This window comes from Diaporthe amygdali, assembly GCF_026229845.1.
Source record: "Diaporthe amygdali strain CAA958 chromosome Unknown NODE_15_length_991109_cov_64_707514, whole genome shotgun sequence".
Taxonomy (NCBI): Eukaryota; Fungi; Ascomycota; class Sordariomycetes; order Diaporthales; family Diaporthaceae; genus Diaporthe; species Diaporthe amygdali.
Genome location: NW_026517035.1, coordinates 179,854 through 203,472, shown reverse-complemented (window position 1 = coordinate 203,472; position 23,619 = coordinate 179,854). Strand labels below are relative to the sequence as shown.

At 52.2% G+C, this 23,619-nt stretch overlaps 8 protein-coding genes across 8 annotated transcripts; 4 read left to right on the top strand and 4 right to left on the bottom strand.

Moving 5' to 3' along the window:
• Positions 1-529: 529 nt before the first annotated feature.
• Positions 530-1,496, bottom strand: J7T55_009790 (uncharacterized protein; the record flags this gene model as incomplete). Its single annotated transcript, XM_053143741.1, has 3 exons — positions 530-562; positions 973-1,108; positions 1,270-1,496. The coding sequence occupies 3 exons, from the start codon at positions 1,494-1,496 to the stop codon at positions 530-532; spliced, it is 396 nt and encodes a 131-aa protein (XP_052993309.1).
• A 125-nt stretch (positions 1,497-1,621) lies between these two features.
• J7T55_009789 (uncharacterized protein) lies at positions 1,622-2,107 on the bottom strand (the record flags this gene model as incomplete). Its single annotated transcript, XM_053143740.1, has 1 exon — positions 1,622-2,107. The coding sequence occupies one exon, from the start codon at positions 2,105-2,107 to the stop codon at positions 1,622-1,624; it is 486 nt and encodes a 161-aa protein (XP_052993308.1).
• Positions 2,108-5,734: 3,627 nt separating this feature from the next.
• J7T55_009788 (uncharacterized protein) lies at positions 5,735-7,896 on the top strand (the record flags this gene model as incomplete). The annotated part of the gene is made up of 3 exons (XM_053143739.1): positions 5,735-5,818; positions 5,875-6,718; positions 6,779-7,896. 3 exons carry the CDS (start codon positions 5,735-5,737, stop codon positions 7,894-7,896), a joined length of 2,046 nt encoding a protein of 681 aa, XP_052993307.1.
• Positions 7,897-8,309: 413 nt separating this feature from the next.
• J7T55_009787 (uncharacterized protein) lies at positions 8,310-10,304 on the bottom strand (the record flags this gene model as incomplete). The annotated part of the gene is made up of 2 exons (XM_053143738.1): positions 8,310-9,674; positions 9,876-10,304. The coding sequence occupies 2 exons, from the start codon at positions 10,302-10,304 to the stop codon at positions 8,310-8,312; spliced, it is 1,794 nt and encodes a 597-aa protein (XP_052993306.1).
• Positions 10,305-11,961: 1,657 nt separating this feature from the next.
• Positions 11,962-14,565, bottom strand: J7T55_009786 (uncharacterized protein; the record flags this gene model as incomplete). Its single annotated transcript, XM_053143737.1, has 8 exons — positions 11,962-12,431; positions 12,543-12,712; positions 12,776-12,837; positions 12,922-12,999; positions 13,091-13,136; positions 13,431-13,617; positions 13,746-14,177; positions 14,280-14,565. 8 exons carry the CDS (start codon positions 14,563-14,565, stop codon positions 11,962-11,964), a joined length of 1,731 nt encoding a protein of 576 aa, XP_052993305.1.
• Positions 14,566-17,769: 3,204 nt separating this feature from the next.
• J7T55_009785 (uncharacterized protein) lies at positions 17,770-19,062 on the top strand (the record flags this gene model as incomplete). The annotated part of the gene is made up of 3 exons (XM_053143736.1): positions 17,770-18,381; positions 18,649-18,690; positions 18,955-19,062. 3 exons carry the CDS (start codon positions 17,770-17,772, stop codon positions 19,060-19,062), a joined length of 762 nt encoding a protein of 253 aa, XP_052993304.1.
• A 2,319-nt stretch (positions 19,063-21,381) lies between these two features.
• On the top strand, positions 21,382-21,906 carry J7T55_009784 (uncharacterized protein; the record flags this gene model as incomplete). The annotated part of the gene is made up of 2 exons (XM_053143735.1): positions 21,382-21,426; positions 21,484-21,906. 2 exons carry the CDS (start codon positions 21,382-21,384, stop codon positions 21,904-21,906), a joined length of 468 nt encoding a protein of 155 aa, XP_052993303.1.
• A 238-nt stretch (positions 21,907-22,144) lies between these two features.
• On the top strand, positions 22,145-23,231 carry J7T55_009783 (uncharacterized protein; the record flags this gene model as incomplete). Its single annotated transcript, XM_053143734.1, has 4 exons — positions 22,145-22,216; positions 22,386-22,720; positions 22,816-23,097; positions 23,174-23,231. 4 exons carry the CDS (start codon positions 22,145-22,147, stop codon positions 23,229-23,231), a joined length of 747 nt encoding a protein of 248 aa, XP_052993302.1.
• Between the last annotated feature and the right edge of the window lie 388 nt (positions 23,232-23,619).

The window sequence follows — 23,619 nt, the reverse complement described above, 5'->3', positions numbered from 1 at the left end:
ACGAGAAGGCTTTGGACACAATGAGATGATTTTCCGAGTCTCCCGTAAGTCGAACTGCCTTGGCTTTTATGTTACCGCTCCTTGAGACCGACTCCGCCCATACCCTTAACACTGAGGGGTTTGTATGCAGCGTGCCCGGCATCCAGACAGCTTGCATACGGGGTGGACCCCTTTTTCCATAACTGGTATTCAACCGACTTCCGAGGCGTGCGTCTGCATCATGAAGGTGCATGATCTCCACCGTCACATTTCCGGGGTTGCAGCACCCGACAAGCCGTCTTGTTGAATAAATCGGATAAGAGAGTATCCACGTAAGGGGGTGTTGAGTAGCCTAAACCTTGCTGGTCACGCAAGAGTATCCCTGATAGCCATCATTTAACCTCCAACCCCCTTTAAGGCAGGACAGATTGCAGCCGCATTTGGCCATTACTACAACACTGAACGACAATTCGAATTGTGCTTATTGGCCCGGCAGTCTGCGGTGGTTGATAACCGGTCGTGAATAAAGGTGAAAATATTTCCCACCCTACTACTGGCCGACGCTGCTCTTGGCCAGGGACCCCTACAAAAAAGAGCCGTGATCAAGCGAGCGGCATAGGTGAGCATGCAAGCAGAGAACGCAGCCACATTGAAGTTGTGAGCCCGGTGGCCGACTCTGGCCGGTACAAATGACGTGCGGAAGTTATCCAAGGTTCTCATCAGTATTCTGGAGTGAAAGAGCAAGGTTCAGCAAGTATGAATTCAACGCTTTTTATATTTTTAGGAATAGAGAATGAAGTACACACGCTTTTCAATACAAAGACACAGGCTGTCGACCCATTCCTGAATATCGTATCATGAACTAAAACTATGTTCCGGAGAAATTCAATCTCTTCGATGTTCAAAGGCCGTATAGCAGTAGAAAACAACACTTCACAGCCTGTTTCGAAATCTCGCAAACCTGCCATGGCACGGCAAGTATGACAGGCTTACCCAATAACCTGCCATGACATCAAATCGGTGGGCTTCTGAGATAGCGGCTCTGTGTGCCAGGGTCGCCTCTGACAGAACGCTTCGCGGCGGCCTGGTACCGGAACCGCAAGTGGTAGAGAAGCAGGTGACGAGCAACCTGACAGAAAGTGTCGTCAAGGAGTTGGTAATACTAAAAGTGTTGACCTGAGGATTGACAGAAGCTTCGACAGTGTAGTTACACTATCCGCCAAGGAGCGAACTATAGAGCCAGAGTTAGTAGATTATCTCTAAAATGGCTGTGATAGTAGGTTATCTTACGGTTCAAGGGATTCTGGTACACTGGGACAGCCGACCTCAAAGGCGCTCTCATCGATCGCTGTTTCACACGTAACGAGGACGGAGTCCTCGCCAGGGCCGTACTGCAGTTTTTCGGGCTGTTGCTCCCCACCACCCCAATTCCGCTGCCAAACGTAGCCTTGGTCGTTCGGCCAGATCTCGTAACGCGAGGTGCCAGGACGGCCATTCTCGCCGGGTTGCATGGCCATCACTCGGATGTTATTTGCCGCATGATGGGGAACTCGGTCAGAGACCAGTCTAGAAGGGATCTTTAGTTGCTTGCCTTATGCGAGATAACGTATGGCCTACTAGCATTGGGGCGCATCCTCCCATCTTAGAATGGATCACTTGGGCCGGTAAGCAATCGGTTGGGCGCCCGTAGAAGAACTGTGACTTCGTTGTGGCCGTTCTCAACAAGAGTCTCGGAAAACCCAGCGGACATCCACGTCCAGAACTGCCCGGAGTTGGCACTGTCCAACTTGGCGTCCGGGTGGCTGAGGATTTCGGGAGCCACGGATTGCTCGAGCTTTTGGAAACCGGCGGCGGCTGCGGCCGACTGCGTGAGGGGAGACGGGAAGCCAGACCAGAAGGCGCCTTGGTTCTGCGCTGGGTTCCTGATGTATCTTTTGGTGGACTGCACGCCATCAATCACCGGGATTGGTGGATCTGGAGGCCCTCGACGCTTTAGCAGATCCGTGGCGCCTCGAAGCCAAAGTGTGTCGACGGACCAAGCAAGGCTGCACTGTGTTATGAGCAACATTGTCAGGGCTTTTGCTATTGAATGTTTGAAAGACATGAGGGGGTTGGTGTGATTGCCCATTGTGAACGAATGGCGAAGTTGGCTTGAATGTGTATTGATGCCTGCAAAGTTCACGCCACTTGTAAGTATTTCGTTACAGTCGGTTTAGTTATACAAAGTCCTGTTCAGATAGAATATAGACAATCACTTATGCGCGACTCATGATTGTTCTTGTTGCTAGTAGCTGTTCTTAATATGAAGCAGCCCATCATCAACCAATGCCCGCTACAACAATCGAGCGGCTTTGCCAAATTTACTCGCTGGCTGCCAAGAAGAACCAGGTGATCACTTCACGGTTGTTATCAGCTCGACTTTAAGGGATCTCTTCGCAGATTTATAGGAATGGCCTGACGGCGAGGCACCTTTCGTACCACGAACGGGCCCTTGAAGAGCTACAAGATCTGCTGGAGCGGGCCAACCCACCAACCCACCCCCCTTTCGTGGATCAAAGCGCCTTTCCTGCTTCGGACAACGAAAGCACTGCCCAAAAGCACCAGAATTTCTTCAAAGTTGAATCTAGAAGGAGATATCCCGCCCTGGATATAAGCATGGATAATTGATGGACTGATACTAGGCTACCAGAAACTGCTGGTTACCGGCAGCACTTGGAAGAATCGCTGATACGCCGTGGCTGGGACCGTGAACCACTCCCATCAAGAAAGAGTCTCGCCCGCTATATTCAGGCATTTTTGGATGGTTTCCACCAGCGGTATCCTCTGTTTCACACTCATGCGGTGCGGTTGTCGGATCTGTCATCTGACTTGACTTTTGCCTTGCTTGCGCTTGGCGCGGAGACGTGCCTTGACACCAAAGCAGCACTTTATTTCTTTGACTCAGTAGTGGTCATGTCAAACGCGCGCCATGGATCATGGCAAAACTTCAGTGGCCAAATTGTTGCAGCCCAAGTCTGACTCTGCACGCGGACGGCGAAAGCTACGGTCGAGGAGGGCATGTGGCTCGACGAGTCTCCACACAGGCTCTGCCTCAGCTTCTCCTTACCATCTTCGTACTCCAAAGCCGAAATCAGGCCACAATGGAATTGATGTGGTTTCTACAAGGTGTTCTCGCTCAAGAGTTGCGCGAATCCCTTTCAAAGTCCGATGGTCAGAAAGCGATTCTCCATGGTGGCAGGAGTGGGCAGGGCTCGAGAGCCGATGGCGAGTGCAGCACGCCGCATTCTGTGTACTGGACCTTGTGAGCATGACCCTCGATTTCCCAGCTCCTGTGCTATTCAGCCACTTTTCCAATTCCTCGCCGTGTTCGGCGCAAGAATGGCATGCTTCGAGCGGGGAAGAGTGGTTGCAAATTCGCAACAGAACCTATAGTGAGCCGTCATTGGCATCCAGCGTCGTGGAGTCCGTACTTGCCGGCGAAACGGATGCATCGTTTCGATCGCCTTTTCATGGAAACATACCATCTTTCATTGCATTTTGCAGTGGATACAACTACTTCGTCAAACCCTCCCAGAGATGCCGCAAGACGCCCAAACGAAGATACAGTCAGCTTCCCTTCTTTCTATTTCCCGCCGGCTATCTCGTTTTGATTCCTGTTCCTAGGACCCGTTCTCTCCCGTTGACTAGAAATCTCGCACCAAGGTCTGGCCTATCCTCGTTCACGGGAAACTATTCCATCACGCACTCCTTAAAAGATCCCAACATGTACGCACTCGACGGTTTAGCTTGCGCGCAACTGCATCTGAATATTGGACAGCTTTGTTTGGCCTCACAAGATTCTACACAACTAGCAGCCGAGCTACATGAGCTACCGTGGCCCTCCCAAAGCATTCGGATATCTCATGCACTGCGTTGCGCAATCGATATCTTAGACACACAGGTATCGACAGGTCTTGGGACTAGCAAATCTTCTTGGAGCATTGGCATCGATTATCAGGACTTCCTTTGCGCCGTGAAGTTGTTGATATCTCTGTTCAAGTGGCTGCTGCTCATGGCCGCCGCTGTCAACGAACAGAGCATGACAGGTAAGCAGCTTTCCTTGGGGAACAAGAAAGAGTTCAAGCTAAGATTGATTGCGCAGAGGATGATGGGCGAACCATTCAATCCGTGGGAGAACTTGTTCAGGAAGGTGCGCGATGTGTTGACCTAGGGGAACTGCACGACACAACTGGCCCACTGAATGCTGCTATTGGAGTCTTGCGAATGGCGAGTTATGTGTGTCAGAGAAGTTCCAGGGAGCTTGTTCACATTGTTGGGGAGGCTTTCGAAATGTACGCGTCTATGCTTCGGAGTCCAGGGTAGAGTCCAGACCCTCAATCGACTCTGACAACCGCAACAGCACGACGAGAGAGGATCGATGACAAAGACTGCTCATGGCCACACAGCAAGGTTTCGATATTACCCTTTACAGCTAAGGGCACCAATGTGACTCTCACTTGGTGTAAGTTCATAAGTGATCAGTCAAGAAACTTGTACACCAGAGTACATGTGCAGTGGTTATAGTGCCAGCCACTGCAAGGTCGTCGTTTGGGCCGGAATCGTTGTGCAATAACTTCGCAGTACCAGTCGCTTGCAAGACGGCACTCACTGTCTTTCGTCACAACCAAGATCGCGATAGTGGGTGTCGTGGTGGCCCGGGAAAGGAAGTAATTTGCGGCCCCTCAAGATTGTATCCACCTAATCTGCTCGCCTGAACGAATGGTGCTGATGACCAACGCGAATGGATTCGTGCTGGAAAATGGTGAATCCGAGGGAATGTTTGACTCGGATATTGCTTCGGCCCACCTTTCTCATCGTGAGATAATTGAGCCATTCGGTGAGCAGCGGTGCAACTTGCAAGCCGTTGGGGCACAATGAAAACACCATGAATCGAGTGAGGAAGTGATCTTCGATCAAGCTCAAGCAAGCTTCCCGCTCAGAAACATGTCCCACCCCAACGGCGTCGCCTTGTTACAGTATGGGCATGGGCAGGGATGGCAAGCCCCTTGGAATCTCCTAACCCTAATGTTTTCCTCTTTGTCTCCACCCCCTTATCCTCTTAGATCGACCTGCGATTTTCGAAGTGGAGAGTGATAATCACAGGCTATTGTAGTCTAATCTGACCCGTTTTCGAGAGCGAGCGGAAGACTCCATCTCATCCACATTTAGCTGACGGCTTCTTAGACGAAGTTAAAATGCGTGGGCCCGCCCAATGAGCGCTGGCAAGCCCCACGGACATGGTTGTCAGTCGGCGGCGCTCCGTGTTTCAGAATCGACTGGTTCTTCCCGAAGTAGCACAACCGCAACAACTTAGTGTGTCAGACATCGACTGGTAACTCTAGCCTGCGGCACCCGACGGGGCGCAGTGTCTCGTGCTTGGTGAAAAGGCTACCTTGCTCATACTACCGGGGCGCCATTCTCCCTGGTCCGGCAATACTGGGTGGGTTCCCTCATGAGGGTGATTCATGAAATAATTTGACTCTTTCGATTACCTACCTACTCTTATCCGAGCCGCCATTTTCTTTCTTCGCTTCATTGTTTGCTCGCAGATACTGCGTCATCAGCGAGTCTATTCCTTTCACCCTGCTATCAGTCTGGACTGTCGCTCTTTTCGTGTTATTGCTGGCAACACTCATTTTAATACACAAGCTCGCTAAGCCGCGGACAAGCCAAAGCTTGACTTTGCCAAGTCGCCTCACAATTCGATCACAGCACGATGTTTTCCAGCTTCACCAAAACGGCGATATTCGCCTCCTTACTAGGAAACGCGGCAGCTGCGATAGATCCTATCGTCGCCAAGGTTAGCCCGCGTATTCATCGAAAATCATTTTGCTTGTGATTAACAACCTGGATCAGGGTCAATACTTCTTCTATTCATCAAATGGCACCCAATTCTTCATCAAGGGCGTAGCCTATCAACAAGGCATCGGCCCTGGCGGCACAGCAGAGGGCAACCAGGCCACGTTTATTGATTCGCTGGCGGACACAGCAAGCTGCACGCGCGACATCCCATTCCTCCAGCAGCTCGGCACCAACACGATCCGTGTCTATGCCATCGACCCAACGGCTGACCACCAAGTATGTATGAATGCCCTCGCGGACGCAGGTATCTACGTGATTGCAGACCTCAGTGTGCCCGGCGAGTCCATCGAGCGTGACAACCCTAGCTGGAACACGGATCTTTTTGCTCGGTACCAGGGCGTCATTGACAATCTCGGCCAATTCCCGAACACGATCGGCTTCTTTGCCGGCAATGAGGTCACCAACAACAAGACCAACACCGATGCCTCTGCGTTCATCAAGGCCGCAGTCCGTGATTCCAAGGCGTACATCCAGTCCAAGAACTTTGGTCGCTGGCTCGGTGTTGGTTATGCCACCAACGACGACGCGGAGACCAGAGATAACCTGGCCAACTACTTCAACTGCGGTCAGGACCAAGCCAGTGCTGTTGACTTCTGGGGTTACAACATCTACGAATGGTGTGGCCAGAGCACCTTCCAAGCGAGCGGGTATGAGGAGCGAACGCAGGCCTTTGCGAACTACTCAGTCCCGGCTTTCTTCTCCGAGTATGGGTGCAACAACCCCGGCGGTGGAGCGTCGAGGGTCTGGCAGGAAACCGGAGTGCTGTACAGTGACCAGATGAACAAGGTTTGGAGCGGAGGAATTGTGTACGAGTTCTTTCAGGAGCAAAACGACTTCGGTAGGTCGCTACGGTGCTCGTGAGAATTTACGGAGGAGAGAGCTAATCACCTTGGCTCAGGTCTCGTGGACGTTTCCGGCACCACCGTCACACCCCGAAAGGACTTCCAGGCTCTTGCAACTGCCGTCGCGGGAACAGCGGCAGACACGGCCAACCCGAGCATCTCCATGAACTCGTACACTGCGTCCAATGTCCCCCGCCAGTGCCCAGCCGTCACGGCCGGCCTGTGGGAGGCCGCCGAGGCACTGCCGCCTACGCCCAACGCGACGCTGTGCGAGAACATGGTGGCGTCGTCGTCCTGCGTGCCGTCGGATGCAGTCACAAGCGACGCTGAGAAGATCGGTACGCTGTTCGGAACCGTGTGCGGAATGGACGCCACCGCGTGCGCGGGCATCACGTCCAACGCGACCACGGGCAAATACGGCGCTTTTGTCATGTGCAACCCGGTACAGCAGCTCACGCACGCGCTCAACTCGTACTACACGAACCAGAAGAAGGCCAGCACCGCGTGCAACTTCGCCGGCCAGGCCAAGGTCGTCTCGCCCACCGAGGCGGCCATCACGCCCAGCTCGGGCTCCTCGAGCTCTGGGTCCTCAAGCGGATCATCGTCCAGCGGTGGTTCCGGCTCGGTAAGTAGTTCTAGTGCGAGCCCTAACCCAAGCACCAGTGCGAACTCCACCGCCCCAGCCTCATCGTCCAGCAGCTCAAGCGCCTCTTCTCAGCAGGGTGGTACGGCTGCCACGTCTGGGCAAACCTCCGGCAGCTCCGCGTCTCAGAACGGCACGGTGGGTGCTTCTGGAGACCAAGGAGCCGGCGGCAAATCTCAGGGTGGCGATACTACTGCTGAGAAGGGCAGCTCCGGCGGCTCTTCTGCGCTTCCTTCATCTGTGAGCCCTTCGTCTGCGAGTCCTTCTGCGAGCCCATCTGCGAGTTCTGCTTCTTCCGATACCTCCTCGTCCGATGCTTCTTCTGATGCCTCCTCCAATGTTGCTTCTGGTGCTTCTTCTGCGGATGCGACCCCTGCTTCTTTGGCTTCTAGCGCGAGCGAAAGTGCCTCTCAGGGATCTAACAGTGCTACCGTTGTTCAGGCCTCGCACGCCGCCGGCCGCTTCTCCGGCATCGAGAACACCGGCCTGCTCCTTGCTGCCGTCGCAGTTATTGCATCGACTTTGCTATAGACAAAGTATTGGGAAATTTTGGGAGCATACAGGACTGGTTGGGTTTTTTGGGATCTGGAATGGGCATTGCATAGAATCCGAGGCTAGACCTTGTCGAACATCATTAATCGAACGCATTACAAACACACGTACAAGATTCTCATCTATTTGGTGAAATATCGTGTGCGTTGGCCTCTTGCTTTCTTGTTTACAGGCCGAGAAAAATCTATCAAGGGGTATCCAATCTATTTCCATGTTTGCACTCTATAGGTTTGCGCACCATCCAGCTGTGGCGACACGGCCAACTGACCGAGCCCCTGTCTCACTTCCCGTTCCCAATTATTCCCTGATAAAGTTTCGTGGCAAAGTGTATCCCTACAGTCCCGTGTGCTAGAGCAACATCCTGGCATGCCAGGGAAAAGTGCTCTAGCACCCTAGATCTCACGAGACACGGCATACTTGCTCCTCTTTCGCAGCATATACCCCCACTTGTACAGCGCGTATGGGACGGGTACAAGCACACAAGAAATGCACGCCAGTATCGTCAAAGTATAGTGCACGCCCATGTTGGTGTAGAACGGGATTCCCACGACCGTCATCCCACCAGCAGCGACGTATCGCACCAGCGCAGTGAAGGTCAAAGCCGACGCTGAGAACATCTCGTATGAGTCGATCACATACATGTACGCACAGATAAAAATACCCATAACGCCAAAACCGAAAAGCGTAACAGCGAGGATGGGCGACCAGATGCTGACGTTTGGGCTGGCGGTCCAGCCCATCCAGAAGAGTGAGACGGGGATGCTCACGGCTGGGCCGAGCATGGCGTACCACAAACGTATTTCTGGGTTGAATTGCTGTCCTTCGCCGCGGGACTCGGCTAACTTGACCTGCTTCAACGTCATCCGGTAGACGATTGGTATGAGCAGGAAGCTGAATTGGAGGCCGACGAACATCGAGATGAAGATGATGTTACTCAGTCCTTGGGAGATGCCGTAAGTGTACTCGAAGATGTAGGGCCATCCAATAAGGAAAGTGAATAACACGATGTACACAACCGACAGGTACACGGTCATAGCGAGGATAATTGGCTCGGTAAACATGAGGAACGGTCTCGTCATGCTGACCTTGAGCCGGCTGAAGAGCGTCGCTTTGACAATCTCATGTTCCGATCGAAAACGATTGTCTCCCGTCACACGTCGCAGGTGCTTCGCCTTCCACCTCAGCAGCAGGGGCGAGTAGGTCTCAGGCATGAGCAGGAACACCCAGCAGACCACCAGCCCAGAAAGGATCAACATCGTCCACTCGGTCCACCGCCAGCTTACGACCGTCGAGGGCCCAATATACGCACCCATAACGGCGCCGAGCATAGGCCCCCCAAACGCAGCAATCGCATACAATGGGAAGGCCCACGTCTTTTCAATGCTGTCAAACATATCCGACACGCTCCCGCCGGAACAAACAAGCGGAGTCGAAGCCGAGCACCCAGCAAAGAAGCGGAAGACAATCTGCGCGCCGAAGTTAGGCGCCAGGCCGGACGCCATGATCCAGATCATGAACACGGCCATGGACCCGATGTAAACAGCATTGCGGCCGAACGTCTCGGAGAACGGGCCAGCGACCAGGCTGCCCATGCCCATGCCAATGAGGTATAGACCTGTGGCCAGCGACTCGGAGACTTCGCTTACGCCGAGGGACTCGGCTGCCTGTGGGAGGACCGTGGCATCGATGCCGGATGCTGCGCCTACGGCGGCGGCGATAAGTGAGATCTGTAGTGTGCAACTCACGCGGCGCGTGTACTGAGGAGTCTAGAGTTAGCTATCAAAGGTCAAGGAAGAGTTATCTTGTTTGCACGGAGATGGACCCGGCCATTGCGTTCACACGGCTCGGATCACAACCTGCAACCTGAAGAAAAGCTCTGAGGCAAGCAGTGAGATAGACTATGAAGATAGTACGTTGACGTCCTTCAATGATTCAAATGGGACCCAGAAGCTGCTTACCGGCCAATTCCTAGGGTTCAATGGGTCATCGGGGCCCTCCCAGCCCACCACGAAGACTTGTTCGCCTTTGCCTTCATGAGTGCGGCGGTCTCTCGCATGCACACCCGTCAGCGAGTGGCCCAGGGCCGCACGAGCAGTGTACTGCGTGGCAGCGGTGGCCACGCGCTGTGCGGCATTGGAGTCTTGCTCAGAAGTGCCTGAGTTGCTGCTGCTTGACGAAGGGGGGCGCGGGATGGACTCGGCGGACTGGCGGCGTTGTGACTCGGCATCCTTGGCGGTTTTCTTCGGATCGGCTTGGCCCTCGCTGGTTGCCGCTGGCCGCTCGCTGTCTTCGGCGTCGAGGGTCCTCAATCGTGCCCTGTCTTGATCCCGCTCCACCTGCGCCCTGACTGCGCTCAACAGGTGTCTAGATTGCCGGAGGGATTGCATTGTTGCTTACCGGGGCCTGAGATAATGTCCTCCGATCCGCAGATTCAGGAAGACTTGTGGTGTTGGACTGGGGAAATTGTAAGGTTTGACTGGACGCTAAGTGGCAAGGTGACTCAAGCGGTAGTTTTGTTCCTCGGAGATGGAGACGGCAATTCTTCACGGCGGTCTCGGAGCGGTGAACAACAAAGGGACAAGCAGACAGATGAATAGCGACGACCTTGCCGAATTTTTTACTAGACGGATTTATAGCACTGCACAATTACTAATTTAGTGCAATGCAAGTGTCTACTTTTTCCCGCCCGGAAAAAGGACGGTAATAATGATGGCGAGTACAAGAGTTGTACTGACCCGCTATGATGTCGATCATAGATGCTTATCAACAGCTCCGGTATCTTCATGTCATTACACTCTTTCGTTTTCGTCTCAATGCGCCCTTCCGATTACGACCCCAACTCGCACAATGTCTTCGTCGGCCGGAAATAAGCACGTGAATAGTCCGAGTCGCGACTCGCGACAGTGCGGACATCGAGAGCTCTGTGGCTTCAAAGACATAGTCCCCTAAGCTTCAACGCACAGTGCGAGAGTGGAGGTTTCGCGGCGAGCGGGCTCCACAATACGAAGCACAGCACGATGCTAGCCCTGCGCCGGTTCTGACTGCAAGCAAAGCAATGTGTCCAGTATTGACAGGCGCCTTGCTCTGGTCTTGTCGCTCCTCAACCAAACTTCCTCTTCCACCCTTTGAAGATAAAGCTGGCGAGTCTGTGTATAACGAAGACACGGATGAAAACTTCATAGCACGCTGGCTTACTGCACATATCTTGGAGGCGGTAATAAGAAGATCCCTGGCATTACCAGCTCAAAGACTACTGTTTCTCTACACAAGGGATCTCTACTTCCCTTCCCTAAACTTGCCCCGATGTAGTTCCGGCCCGTTGAAAGTCGTTCGTATCAGCTACTTTGATACCCGTCCTCGTGCGAATTTTCCTCATTATGCGAGCCTCTATCTTTGCCGCTATCTTTGTCTCTTCTTCGTTATCCTCCTTGTCTGGGTCATGTTTACGCCGAGCAGTCCTATCAAATAGCCACCAGACACTCAGGACTATCGCTGTCAAAGGCATTGCCAACACGAAATATATCCAAAGGCTTCGTGACACATGTCCGTTTAAATCTAGCAGATCACGATTAGTACTAAGAAGCATTTTGATCCGTATTGAAAAGTCACTCAAGGATGTGATAGCAACAAGACTGCCACGTACCATTGCCGAAGTCAAAGAATGGCATACTGAAAACAGAGGATATGAAAGTTCCGGGGAGGAAGAAAGACCCAAACAGTGTCAAGGTCTTCATTGATGCACTTTCGTGAGCACTGGCATTCGCCAAGCGTTGTTGTTGAATAGCGATCTCAAGATTCAATCTCGATTCTCTCTGAGTGATTATATTATGTGCCTATGACGACGAATTAGCGCTTACATGAGATTTACTCTTGATGTGACCATCCAGAGAAATATTTCACTGGGTTGCCTACCACTTCTCGGAGAATACCAAGCCTTTCCAGGGTTACGTGGGCGTAGCTCTCGATGCCCTGCAACTTGACAGTCAAAAAGTCAAGCCGATTTATTAGCGTTTCATGTAGGTCGTCCAGTTCAGGACTCTTCTTCTAAGCCGGAGTATGATCCCAAAACTCTGCAGCCGCACACTTAACACTGTCAATGACATTCTGCCATGCTTGCGGCCTCTTCTGGAGGACAATAGACTGGCTATCAGCAATTGTCTTGCTGATCTTGTCAAGGTCCGGGTCCGTCACAGGCCCGTAGTGGGCTGCTGGGGCCATTGCGTACCGAGAAAGCAGCGCGCGTTCCAGTCTCCGAAGCTCAATTCTTTGCTCTCTATGCTTTTTGTCGTTGTTGGAGGATAGTTCGTTACACAAGGTGAGGACGGGTAGGAGCAGGGGATGGGAGACAGGTCTGCCACAAAATACCAAGTCGTCCAGAACGTCCCTGAAACTCATCTTCTCCGTCGCCTTTACGTAACCGGATGTCAGTCCAGTGTCGAAGGAGTATGACAGTAACATTTCCCAGCCCCTGGAGGTGCCCACCCATTCTACGTCGGATTTGCGAAAGATAAGTTCTAAAATGGATTAGAAGTAGCACGGTTTAGGTCAGAAATCACCATCGTTTCCCACATGCCCTTGCACGTTGCGAGGAATAAGCTAAAAAAAAAAAAGGCTGTGGGACGTACGAAGGTTATTCCCGACATTCATCCACCAGAAACATGGCCCAACTGCACTACAAGAATCCAGGGAACGAAAAGAGAGTTGGAACTCTCGTATAAGTTGTCTGTATGAGGACTTCTCTAGCGATATAACACCGGGAGAGAAAGCTTCGGCATCCTTCGCTCTGGTCTGGAGACTGCACACGAGTGATATATCAGTTGCAACCCCGTGTGAAAGACAATGTACAACGGAACTTTACACTAGTCTTATCCCATCTTTGAGACACACGCCATCTTCCAAGTCTCGAGACGCAAATGGAGGCTACGACATGGCTGCTCAGCTTGGCTCCAGATCCCAATTCCGGCCATCTCAACCACAGCCTTGCCTTACTGCCGGATCTCATACCTCGCGCTTCAGAAAGCTCATGAGAGCTTCATTTGATCTTAGTTCTGAGAGATTCTCTGCCGTACTGATTTTCGGATCCTGCACAGAGAAATCAGTTAGTCAGTGCAAAAAGTCCTAGGCCTGAGATACGAGTCTCGATGAGCAAAAGACGCCTGCATGGAAAACGTACCGAGTAATTGAGAATCTCAAGCCAGCTCACATCTTCCATCTTCGTCCTACAAGCCTCAAGTTGTCTTCCAAAGAGTACCCTGTCCATTGTTACTTGCTCACTCTTAAGAGCCTGAGATGGGTTGTCATGGCTAGGAAGGCTCGCAAGCATTGTGCTGCCCCTCATCTCTCTGCTTACACTTACACACGTGATTACGACATGCATGAGAGATGCATGATCCTCTTTCTCGCTGCCATAAACAGCTAGCTCTTAATTTCGTCCCTCACAACTCGCAGCGTCGACTGAGGTTACTATGCCTTCGCGACGCTAGATAGCGCGCGGCCTTTCAGTAGGATCATACCAATATCTGTTGCGAGGCACCCACACATAATCGACAATAGAGATCTCAAAGAGTTTCTTTTGTGGAAGCCGATTGAGTCGATTGATAAAGCACTCATTCGAGACTAATGGAACTGTTTTTTCCAACTTCTTCTGGTCATATACACGCCTGCTTCTTGGCTCCTTCTCGGTCCACAGTTCCCTCGACTCTATCAAACAATATTTAATCGAATCAGTCATTATCAGTCAGACATGTCTTCCTCGTCGTCTTCACCGATTGAGTTATTATCAATTGGTTTCCCATCCTTCGACACGAAATGAACATCCACTCGCGCACTAACTGTGATTGTGCTCGGCTCCAGCGCAGGACCCTGGATCGTCAGACCCTGGTCCATCCGGGCCGCAGCACGGGCAGCCTGGGTAGGTGCGGGAGCCTGAGCCAACTGCGAGGGACCCCACCGTCGCGCGGTCTGCTTCGTTCGCCCAGAATGAGCAACATTGGCCGGGCCGTCCTCAACCTTGATGGCCACCACCTCGCGTCCGACGACGCCGGCATAGTCCTCGGCCTTTTGCACAGCGTCCTTCATGGCATTCACCCGAGCCTCACGGCAGATGGCGATGTGGGTGGCGTCGGTCAGGCGCCACTCGGTTTGCGTGATACTGACGTTCTCCATGGCCGATAGCTCGGTGGCGAGGCGCGCGAGGAGCTCCATGTCGCGGAAGATGACCTCAGCCGTCGTCGTGGCAGTGTACTCCTTCGGCGCGGATTCTGGTATGAGTTAGTGACCTGCTACGGAACCCGAAACTATTTGTTCTGGAAGACTAGTGAAAGACAGACAGGCAGCCGTAGCGGGAAAGGGGTCGCACTGACTGATTTCCCTGCCATTCTTGTCTCTTGGGATGAAGGTCGAAGTTTCCGGGGCGGACGCGGAGAAGGCTGTGATTCCCGCTGAGGCATGAGGATACAGGCCGTCCTCGGTCTTGGGTGCAAAATGGCGGAAGGTATTGATCACGGTCTCGGTGGTGCTGCTGACATTGGAAGATGCTTCACTCTGAGTGGTGGTTGTAGAGGAGATTTCGATATGCAGCACTCCGCGCTCTGCTGTACGAAACACAGAAGCTGAGCCGTTGACGTGAATCTTGAGTTGGGGGAGCATCATGAAGCAGCACCAATTTCACAGTGGCGGATACCATGAAGGATGAAAGGATATAGTGTTGAATTGAAGAAAGAGAATGTACGGGAGACCATGAATTTGTAGATTTGGATTCAGCTTGACAACCATAGAGTAAAAGCTCCTTGTCTTGAACGGGTTAGCCTGTGAGTGCTAGCGGTGGTTCTGCCTAATCCTCCTGCCTGGGCCGATACCACGCGTTGGTGAATGGATTAACCATGTCCAGGTCGGGGATTTCACAAGTCAATTCCAGCCATGGAATGATTCTCCGGAGGTTTGAATAACATCGCTTGTTGAGAATGGAAACAGTACTGGAGCCCCGTCGGACAACGATTACAAGGCTATTTTCAGGCCTTAAATGCGCGTTATGCCCTGACAGGCAGTCTCAGAACCCTACACGATCAAGATGGGAAGATAATTTCCTGCAGTCGAGACAACTCTGGGAATGGGCAACATTGTTCTCCCATAGAAACTGTGCTCAAAATATGATGGCTTCAGCTGAGGGGTATCTGTACGGGCGAGGTGCTTGGTGCTTTTTAAAACTGACTCTCAATCACAAACTTCCTAAGTGAAGATACATAGATAATCGGGGCAGGTGGTTGACCAGTCTTTCCCTGCTTGGGACTTCGCTCCATTATCTAGGAACCAAAACTGGTGCTATCACTAATGAAAGGCTTGTTTGCTTTTCTTAGGATGGCGTTCCCATTCCGGTCTTTGCTTGAGGATCTGGGCAGTGAGTTGAAGTCTTGTTATCACTCGATCAAGTAGGAAATCACAGATGGTCCGCACAATCTAGAAAGTGTTGTATCACAGGATAGCCTACAGTCAGCGCGCGAGACTCGATTGCCTCTTCATCTAATAGACGCCGAATCAGTCTGCTTCTTTCTGGGTGGCAAATTTTGTACATCTTACGACTCCTAGAGTATGAACTCCATCGTTATGTTACAGCAACGTCTCACACCAAGCAGCCCTGTGCCCAACGACCTTGCGCATGCGTACATTTGATAATCGATTTCAAGTTTTCAACCAGCTGGCAACTAGGATCTTCCATATTCAAACGAAGAGCCCCATGCGCCTGCCTGACCGAGTTACGAATGGCTTGGGCGAGAGTTCCGCCTTAGAACAATTGTGAGTTGAAGATGTTAGGATCAACGCGCAAGCGGTCGCCGGAAAATGCATATCTGCAGATGGAAGGCACATTTCAGACCGAGCCGTTTGGTCGTAATCTCGTGATACTTTGTTTAGCACGCGGTGAAGCAATGCCAGCACCGTCAATGAGAACCCCTGGTAGCAGTCACTCCCAGAGGCGGGCAAACGTGCGGTCATACTGGGCCTTGTCCCTTCTGACGAATTCATAAATGATCAAAAGTTTGAATTCAGTCTGAAATACAAATTTCGAATATCGAAAATAACAATAAGTAATTTCCGCGCGTTGTTTCTTCAGGTGGGTGTAGGATACGCCTCCCTCAAGGGGGTCGTGGAACTGCACCCGTTCGTTCCTGAAAACATGACTAGACAGACCTCTAAATCTAATTGCAGGACTCAATCGGCAGTTATACTGATGGCCCAAGCTGTGTTGTGTGGCGATCTTTTGGACGATGGTCTTGATAGTTATGAAACAGCGAGGTCGATGTGGAATAGGTTGGCGCCATGGCCATGGGTGGGGGCGCCCAGTGCTACGAGGCAATTTTCTGGAGGCCAAACAATTAGAAACATACTAACAATACTGTTTCATGGCAGAAACAATTTGTTTAATGTTGTAATTGGTTCCCTCTTGATCCCGAGCCGCGGACAGACGGCGGCGGGCTTGGCTGGGCTGACAGACGGGGAAACGAGACTAGGTCTGTTCCTGGGCCGCCGGGCCGCCGAATCCATCACGCTGGGTCGATGACTGGAATGAGCAATGGGGAGCCAAGCTTTTGAAGGCCCTGAAACGTGGTACTCGCGTCAGCAGTACGATTAGGTCCAGAATCGTTCGACAGCCCCCAAAGACGGTTTTGCTGTCGTCTCGCTTTCTCTTCTAGTCGAACGAGACGGTTATCAACCTGGGCGCGAGCTGTTGCTGACTGCTCTGTTTCTCTTTGGCCGCTTAAACCCATGACATCTTGATCCTCGGAGACTATTCTGCACGTTAGTGCGTGCTTTCGTGATAGGTGCACCAATGATGGCTCTCAGCGTTCCGCCACAGCTTTTGTGACACCATCAGCTGATGAGCCAGGTACATGAAGGAGCGCAATCAAGAGCAGCAAATCTCAAGGAGGACGCGCTCATTCGTAAGATGACAGCTACTGAGTTATGGACTAGCTAGGCGGTGTGGTCAATTTGGGAGAGCGGAGAGCTGCGATTCGGAGTTCACATCCCGCAGGCTATCAGTAAAACCCTTCAACTTTCTCTGACTTCTGGTTCACCGGAGCATTCGCGCACCGATTTGGTGGCCTGGAAGGGCCGTTTGGTTTCCTCGTGAAACAATTATAACTGATGCTGTTATTTGCTCTTCCAGGTCGCCAGATGTTGAGAATAGATTTGGTAGGTGGAACGGCTGGCCTCGTCAAACTGGGTCCACCCAGGCCAAAGGTGCATGCCCTTCCGTAGTCATCATTTCCTGGTCTAATTTCCGGTATGATCGCAAGAAATTTGTCTGGAGTTTCCAGCAGAGAGACAACACTCATCGTCTGTCGGTCTTCTCTACATGGGTGGACTTTGTATCACGAAGCGTTCCTAACAAAGGCGATATATCCAACCATAAGCTCATCTTCGACTCTGAAAGAAGTACCCAAAGGAGTCTACTATTAGTGACGCGTATGTAAAACTGATACACGTTGATAGGATGTTAGATGAAGTTGACAGCGGTCTTGACCTGGGGTAGGGTCTCAGCGACGAGACTGTAAGGGATATATGGTCACCGTTTTTGATGGTGGCCCTTGGCCGAGGCCATGCTACATCGACCGCCGCCACCACCACCATGATCAAGGCTCAAGCGACACAAGATTCAATTGTATATAAAATCATGATCGCCATGATATCTGCCAAGTTGATTAATTATCCAGCCCTCTGTCTTCTGTCAGTCATTAATGCCATTGTCGCCCTGGTGGCCCACGTTCATTTTGGGTCATATCTCCTTCGTTTTATTTATCCAAAGAGCCATTCGATCACTCTAAGATACCCACACTTATCACACCCAAAGCAAACATGCGTTCCAACACCATTCTTACCGGTCTCACTGCCCTGGCTTCCTTCACTACAGCCGCCGTACTCCGCCCCCGCGCCGGCTCCGACCCAGGCGTAGATCTAAGCAATGCCTCAGACAAAGAGGCGACCTATTTCTTCTGTAATAACGTTGCCAACGGTGACGGCACTGCAGACCCCGGCATCCCATGTACAAATATGGTAACAAAGGTGACCGTGCAGCCCTCCCAAACGGCGTCGGTGTCACTGGGTGCAGATTTCAAAGGCCGCATCGTCCGCGCGACGGACATGCCGGCGACGTGGGTCGAGGTGCAGATCAAGGCCACCGACGGCAACGCGTGGGGCGATGTCAGCTTGCAGACGGGGTGTGACGGCGCGGCGACGGTAGCGCCGACTGACGGGGACGGCAGCTCTGAGGTTGGTTTCGACAAAAGGGACGTCGTCAGCGGTGCGCCCGACGGTGCGAAGACGACGCGCGAGAGTGACGGGGCCACTGTCATTGCTACGCCTTGGAGCGTGGGCAAGATATTTAATCAGGACGCTGTGGATTATCTGAAGGACAAGGTCGGGGTTAAGAACGCTTATATCGATAATCTGTCTGGAACGGATGTCGCTGTTAGTTCGAATAATCGGTTGGCTGTGGTTATGTATTAGAGGAGGGTGTTGCGGTGGTACGAGTATATAGGTTCATTTGGTGTACATATGGTTCCGTCTTATAGAGGTTGAGTTATTGAATGGAGATATTATTCCTATCGCATGTCAAAAGCAAGTGTTGCAGATGAGATAGTATTATGTTTTTATATTCATAGTTGGTCAAGTACAAGCCCTTCATTTGCCTTAAGAGACGCAGAGCAGAAATCAAAATGCTTTGCTGTGCGTCAGACGATCACTATCATGGCCATCCAGATGGCGATGTACGTCAACGTACGTAGAAAGATTGAAGCTGGCTGGAGACCCGTGTCATTCACAATGCCGAGTGATGTCTCCCCATATATGTTTTCGCGAGCTGGCGATATCAGCGAATATCTCACACGCATCACATGAACTAGAGAAGAAAACTCGGCACTTCTACAGGAGCCTATCGATAGTTCATGTTCGCGTAAACGGCCTTGTTAGCAATCATAAAAATTGTGTCACTGTGCACATCCAATAATATCCTCGACGACGCATTCTGACATGTTTACTGAGTGGGTCACTGAGACCGTCCCGGGCAGCCATCATCCGTTGAACAATGACTATCCTTATTTCACGGAGAAAACCTACGACAAGCCGATAGATTTCGTTGAGAACATGTGACAGGTCGGGATGTGTCTTTAACTGAACTACTTCTTTACAAGTTGAGTAAATAGATAAAATAACCTTTCCAGCTGGCCGTTCCTGATGAGCACTGCGATGGACTAACGGAGTTTCAGTGGCACTCCGTGCAATAGTACGTTGCATGCAATGGACGATTAATTTGATGGATGTCGTATCAAAAGATGAAACAGTCCAGCAATCCTACCCAATTGAACGTATTCGCTTTTGAGAGTGCACCCGCGGTTTCGGGTTTGGTCGGGCTCACAGTCCACTTAGGGAATGGCATTTTCAACAGGGACGGTACTGCAGAGGGCCTCATAATTTGTGTTCGTTGCTGTTCGACCTGGATCTGTTTTCAAAATGCATAGAATTCCATCTCACGATCCAGTACTGCTTCAACCGACCGTGGAACCATGCCTCGAACTTGCCGAGTGTGCCTACGATACAAGCACAACAACCGACAACAGCACAACAGCCAGGACATTGCAGCCAGCCGGAGAGTAACAACACACCAGTATGGAACCAAGAGCCAAGCCACTCGCGGCGCACTTGCTGGCGTTTAGGTTTGTTCCACAGCTTTAGAAGACCTAGAGCGATTTTCGTCTGCATTGGCTTCTTCTCTACTTAGCCGTGAATGGCTACGCCCGCATGCCAGCGAACACTAAACCTCGGGTTTGGCCACCACAGCGGTCCCAAAACGTATTCGGGTAGCACAGGGAGGTTACAGCCAACGTGCCCCTAGAATCCCTGCGCAGATCGATGCACAACGTGCCGAGCCTTCGTCAGGGGCGTTGTGGCGGCACATCCGGATGTGATGGTGGGCCTCAGCCATCATCATATGTAACGTCAACTTTTAAGCAAACACGACAGAGCAGCAGGGCCGAATCAGGCCTCCGGCGCTGGAGTTATTAGCCGACGGCAGGGGCTTTCTGAAGCTGTCACACGAAGTCGATTAGGGAAAATCCATGCAAAGCATCTCGATTAACAACAAAGGAGCGAGGAGATCGCCGAATGACGTCGTCAGACGTAATAGAGTCCCGGACGAGTGTTGGCGCGGTCTGGCGTCGCAAAGTGGCAATATCAGCGCTAGCACAGGGGCTCGTGCAGCAGCATTTGAAATCTGACAGTGGCTCGGACAGGCTGTTCTGAGTTCTGACAGCCAGAAATGCTGCTCTGTACAGGCAGACAGCCCGAAGCTCTCGGTGCAAGTCTCAGTGGCAACGCCTCGTTGAATGAGCTAGGCTTCCCTAATGCTATGCTTGCATCTCCACATAATCCGGCTATTCTGTTGTAGATAGTGGTGTCCATCAGCCCACGGCCGGTTCAAAAATAGAGCCTGGACTTGAGGACTTCTCCACCGCAGCTTGAGTTGGAGGTAACCCACCCGCACTTCTGTTGCCCGAGAGCCTGGAGAATTCTGGAACCGAGATCACGAAGAGGTGCCATAGCTCCATTATCAATAACATGACGGCATCAGTCGCACGACCAGTCGGAGTTCCTTTGTGATCTATACTTGTCTGGGATTGCGGTAACCCGCATAGCACCCCGGCTCGGGCAATGGTGAAGGTGCTCGGAAGCCCCATATTTGACAGCTCAAACCGAGGCTTGGCTTGGCGCCTCCGCAGCTCCAAGCTGAGAGCTGCAAGCTACCATCACCTCGCCCTGACCTGCCTTCATCCTGGACCACGGACGGCTCGGGGGAACACATTACACATAGACAACCCAGGGATCCGTGGCTGACGATGACTAAATAGAAGCTGCTTTCGGGCCAGTGGGCGTTCGATGCGGGCCTGGATCGACAAAGGCAGTGCCCTCACCCCAGACTGATCGAGCCAGGCGAGCCGTCTCTTGTCCCGGCTCAGCTTGGAAACCAGAAGTCCTGCCCTGCTCCTTGCACCCTTGTACGCACGGCACTTGGCAGAAGGCTCGCCTGATGCCCCAGCTGCCCAGCTGTGCCTGCTTCGTCACTGTGGCCCGTGGGCAGTGAAGGTGTTTGGTGCCGCTCATCCGATCTCCCAGTCCTTCAGCTTTCTCATTGGAGCTGTGTCGACTAGGCGGATTTGGTCGACATGGTGAGACCGTCCCTGGCGTAGTCCCGCAGCCCATGTGCGGCAATGTCCAAGCTCCTCGAGCTCACTCGATGCCACGGGGACGGGCATAAAAGGGTGGCATCTCCCTCGTTCTTCTTACCTTGGGTGCCGATTAGATCTAAAGTTTATTCATTCCAAGAAGTCTTGACTGTTGATCCTGCTTCTAAGCTTTAAAACAACCCACCAAAACAAACTCGTTTCACCCGTATCGAAACAAACCACCGTCAATATGCGTTTCTCAACTCTCCTCGTCGCTATCGCCCCTCTGGCGCTGGTAAGTTGTCTTCATGTATACAACCATAGTGACTATTGCTGACTTGTTTGCTCCCAGGCCCAAGAGACCACCACTACCTCATCCAGCATGAGCATGAGCACCTCGGATGCCAGCTCCGCCGCCAGCTCAGCGGCCAGCGTCACCTCCTCCATCGGGTCTGCGATCTCGTCTCGCCTGTCCTCAGCTTCGTCTGAGGTCTCATCGGCCCTGAACTCCATCACTTCGGACACCAACAGCCGTGCCTCATCCATCCAGTCTGAGCTTTCCACTGCTACTGGCTCAGCCGCCGCCTCCCTGTCCTCGGCACTCGCCAGCCTGAGCAGCTCCGCCGGGTCCAAGGTCTCCTCTGCCACCAAGTCGGCTGGTAGCGCTGCCTCAAGTGCGAGCTCATCCGCTTCTGGCAACTACGGCCCCGTGCAGACTGCTGCCGTTGGCATGGGTGCTCTGTTCGGTGGTGCTGCCGTCCTCGCCAACCTGTAACGGGTGGGTTTATAGCGGGATTTTGTGTCGGCCCTAGCTTAATGAAGGAGAATCTTATTGTATTTAATCACTCTATACACCTATACACGGAAAAGTAATAAAGTTGAAGAACAAATCTTTCTCCACTATGCACCCGTGTAAGCTCTCTGTCACGATTGTTGCCTCCATTGGGCCTAGTTGCGAATACTCGACCTGCCCACGTATTCCATCAGGATTTCACATCCACAAAAAAAGTGCAATGAAAGGATTACTGGATCAAAGCAATTATCAGAGGCTGAACCGAGAATCGAAGGAGCAGTCCGAAGCACACGTGCTGACGTGTCAGCAGCTAACGGTTACAAGGCACAAGTTTGCGCCTAGCGCTGACCGGCTTGAGATCCTTGGCACGCAACGCCTTCAAAAGGAGATGTCTCAGCCATATTATCCACCACTGCCCCCGAGCCTGCTTCCCACTCCACTCGACTCCATCTCTGGTATAGATCAGCAACATGTCACCAAGCTGGCTGCAACTGTGGCTGTCGCCGCGCCCCACGCAACGCACGACAACGGCGCATGACGCATCTGTCACCACGGCCGAGGACGCGATCCTTTATGACTTCGTCAAAAACAACGCCGGCCTCAGCGCCGTGCGCGAGACCCATTACCTGAGTAAGAAGGTCGTTCGCGATGGCAAGTCGGGCCCACCGCTGCACATCCACCTGCGCCAGGACGAGCACTTCGAGGTGCAGCAGGGCGTGCTGGGTGTTGTGAAGAACGGAAAGGAGTATGCCATCACGAAGGATGACGGCCGGATCTCTGTGCCGTCCGGAGCGAGGTATGTGGCCGCCATCATGTCTTGGAGGAAGCCACGACAAGTACTTGTTTGTTGCAGAGGCCATGTTGTATCAGATGACCTGACATCACCCGCAGACACACTTTCTGGGCCCACGCCTCATCGAAAGAAGACCTCATCTTCACCGTGTGGGTTGAGCCCCAGGGCCTCGACCACGGCTTCGACGAGGCTTTCATGCGCAACTTCAGCGGATACCTGAAGGATTGTGAGAAGAGCAAGGTCGCACCCTCGCTCTTCCAGATCCTGCTGTTTCTGTACCACAGCGACATTGTGCTGACGCCCCCATTCTGGACGCCGATCTGGCTATTGGTAGTTCTGCATCATGTCTTGGCCTATTGGGTGGGGGCAGGACTACTTGGGTTAGTTGTTGCGCTCCGGCCTTGAACTTTTTGAAAAGCAGAGGTTTGTGCTGACGCTGATGATTGTGTTTGATAGGTACCAAGCGAGTTACCCTGAGTATAGCCTGCTACATGAGGACAAGAAGTTGAAATAAACGGCAGTATGTGTGGCGTGGATCGCACAGTTTTGGAGCCTGGACGGTCAGCCCTGCAGCCCCGGTAGGATTGGAGTTGGAAAGATTCAGTGGGTCAATTCTTTTGAAACACCATCGGGTTTGCATAGAGAATTACCAATTAATATGACATGCCCACTTTTCAGCGCAAATCACACCGCAAAGGGTCTTATTGATGCGCGAAGTAGTTCCAATGTGAGATGAGTCGGCTGACTTTTGGTTGAAAGCGATTTTCGGTTTACCTTCCTTTATTATCCAGGATTACTTCAACATGTAGAGGTCTACCAAGCCAAAGAAGGAGATGTAACTCAGTGCTTCATTATTTCTAAGTGATTCTTACAGAATTGCCATCTTCGCAATCTCTTAATTC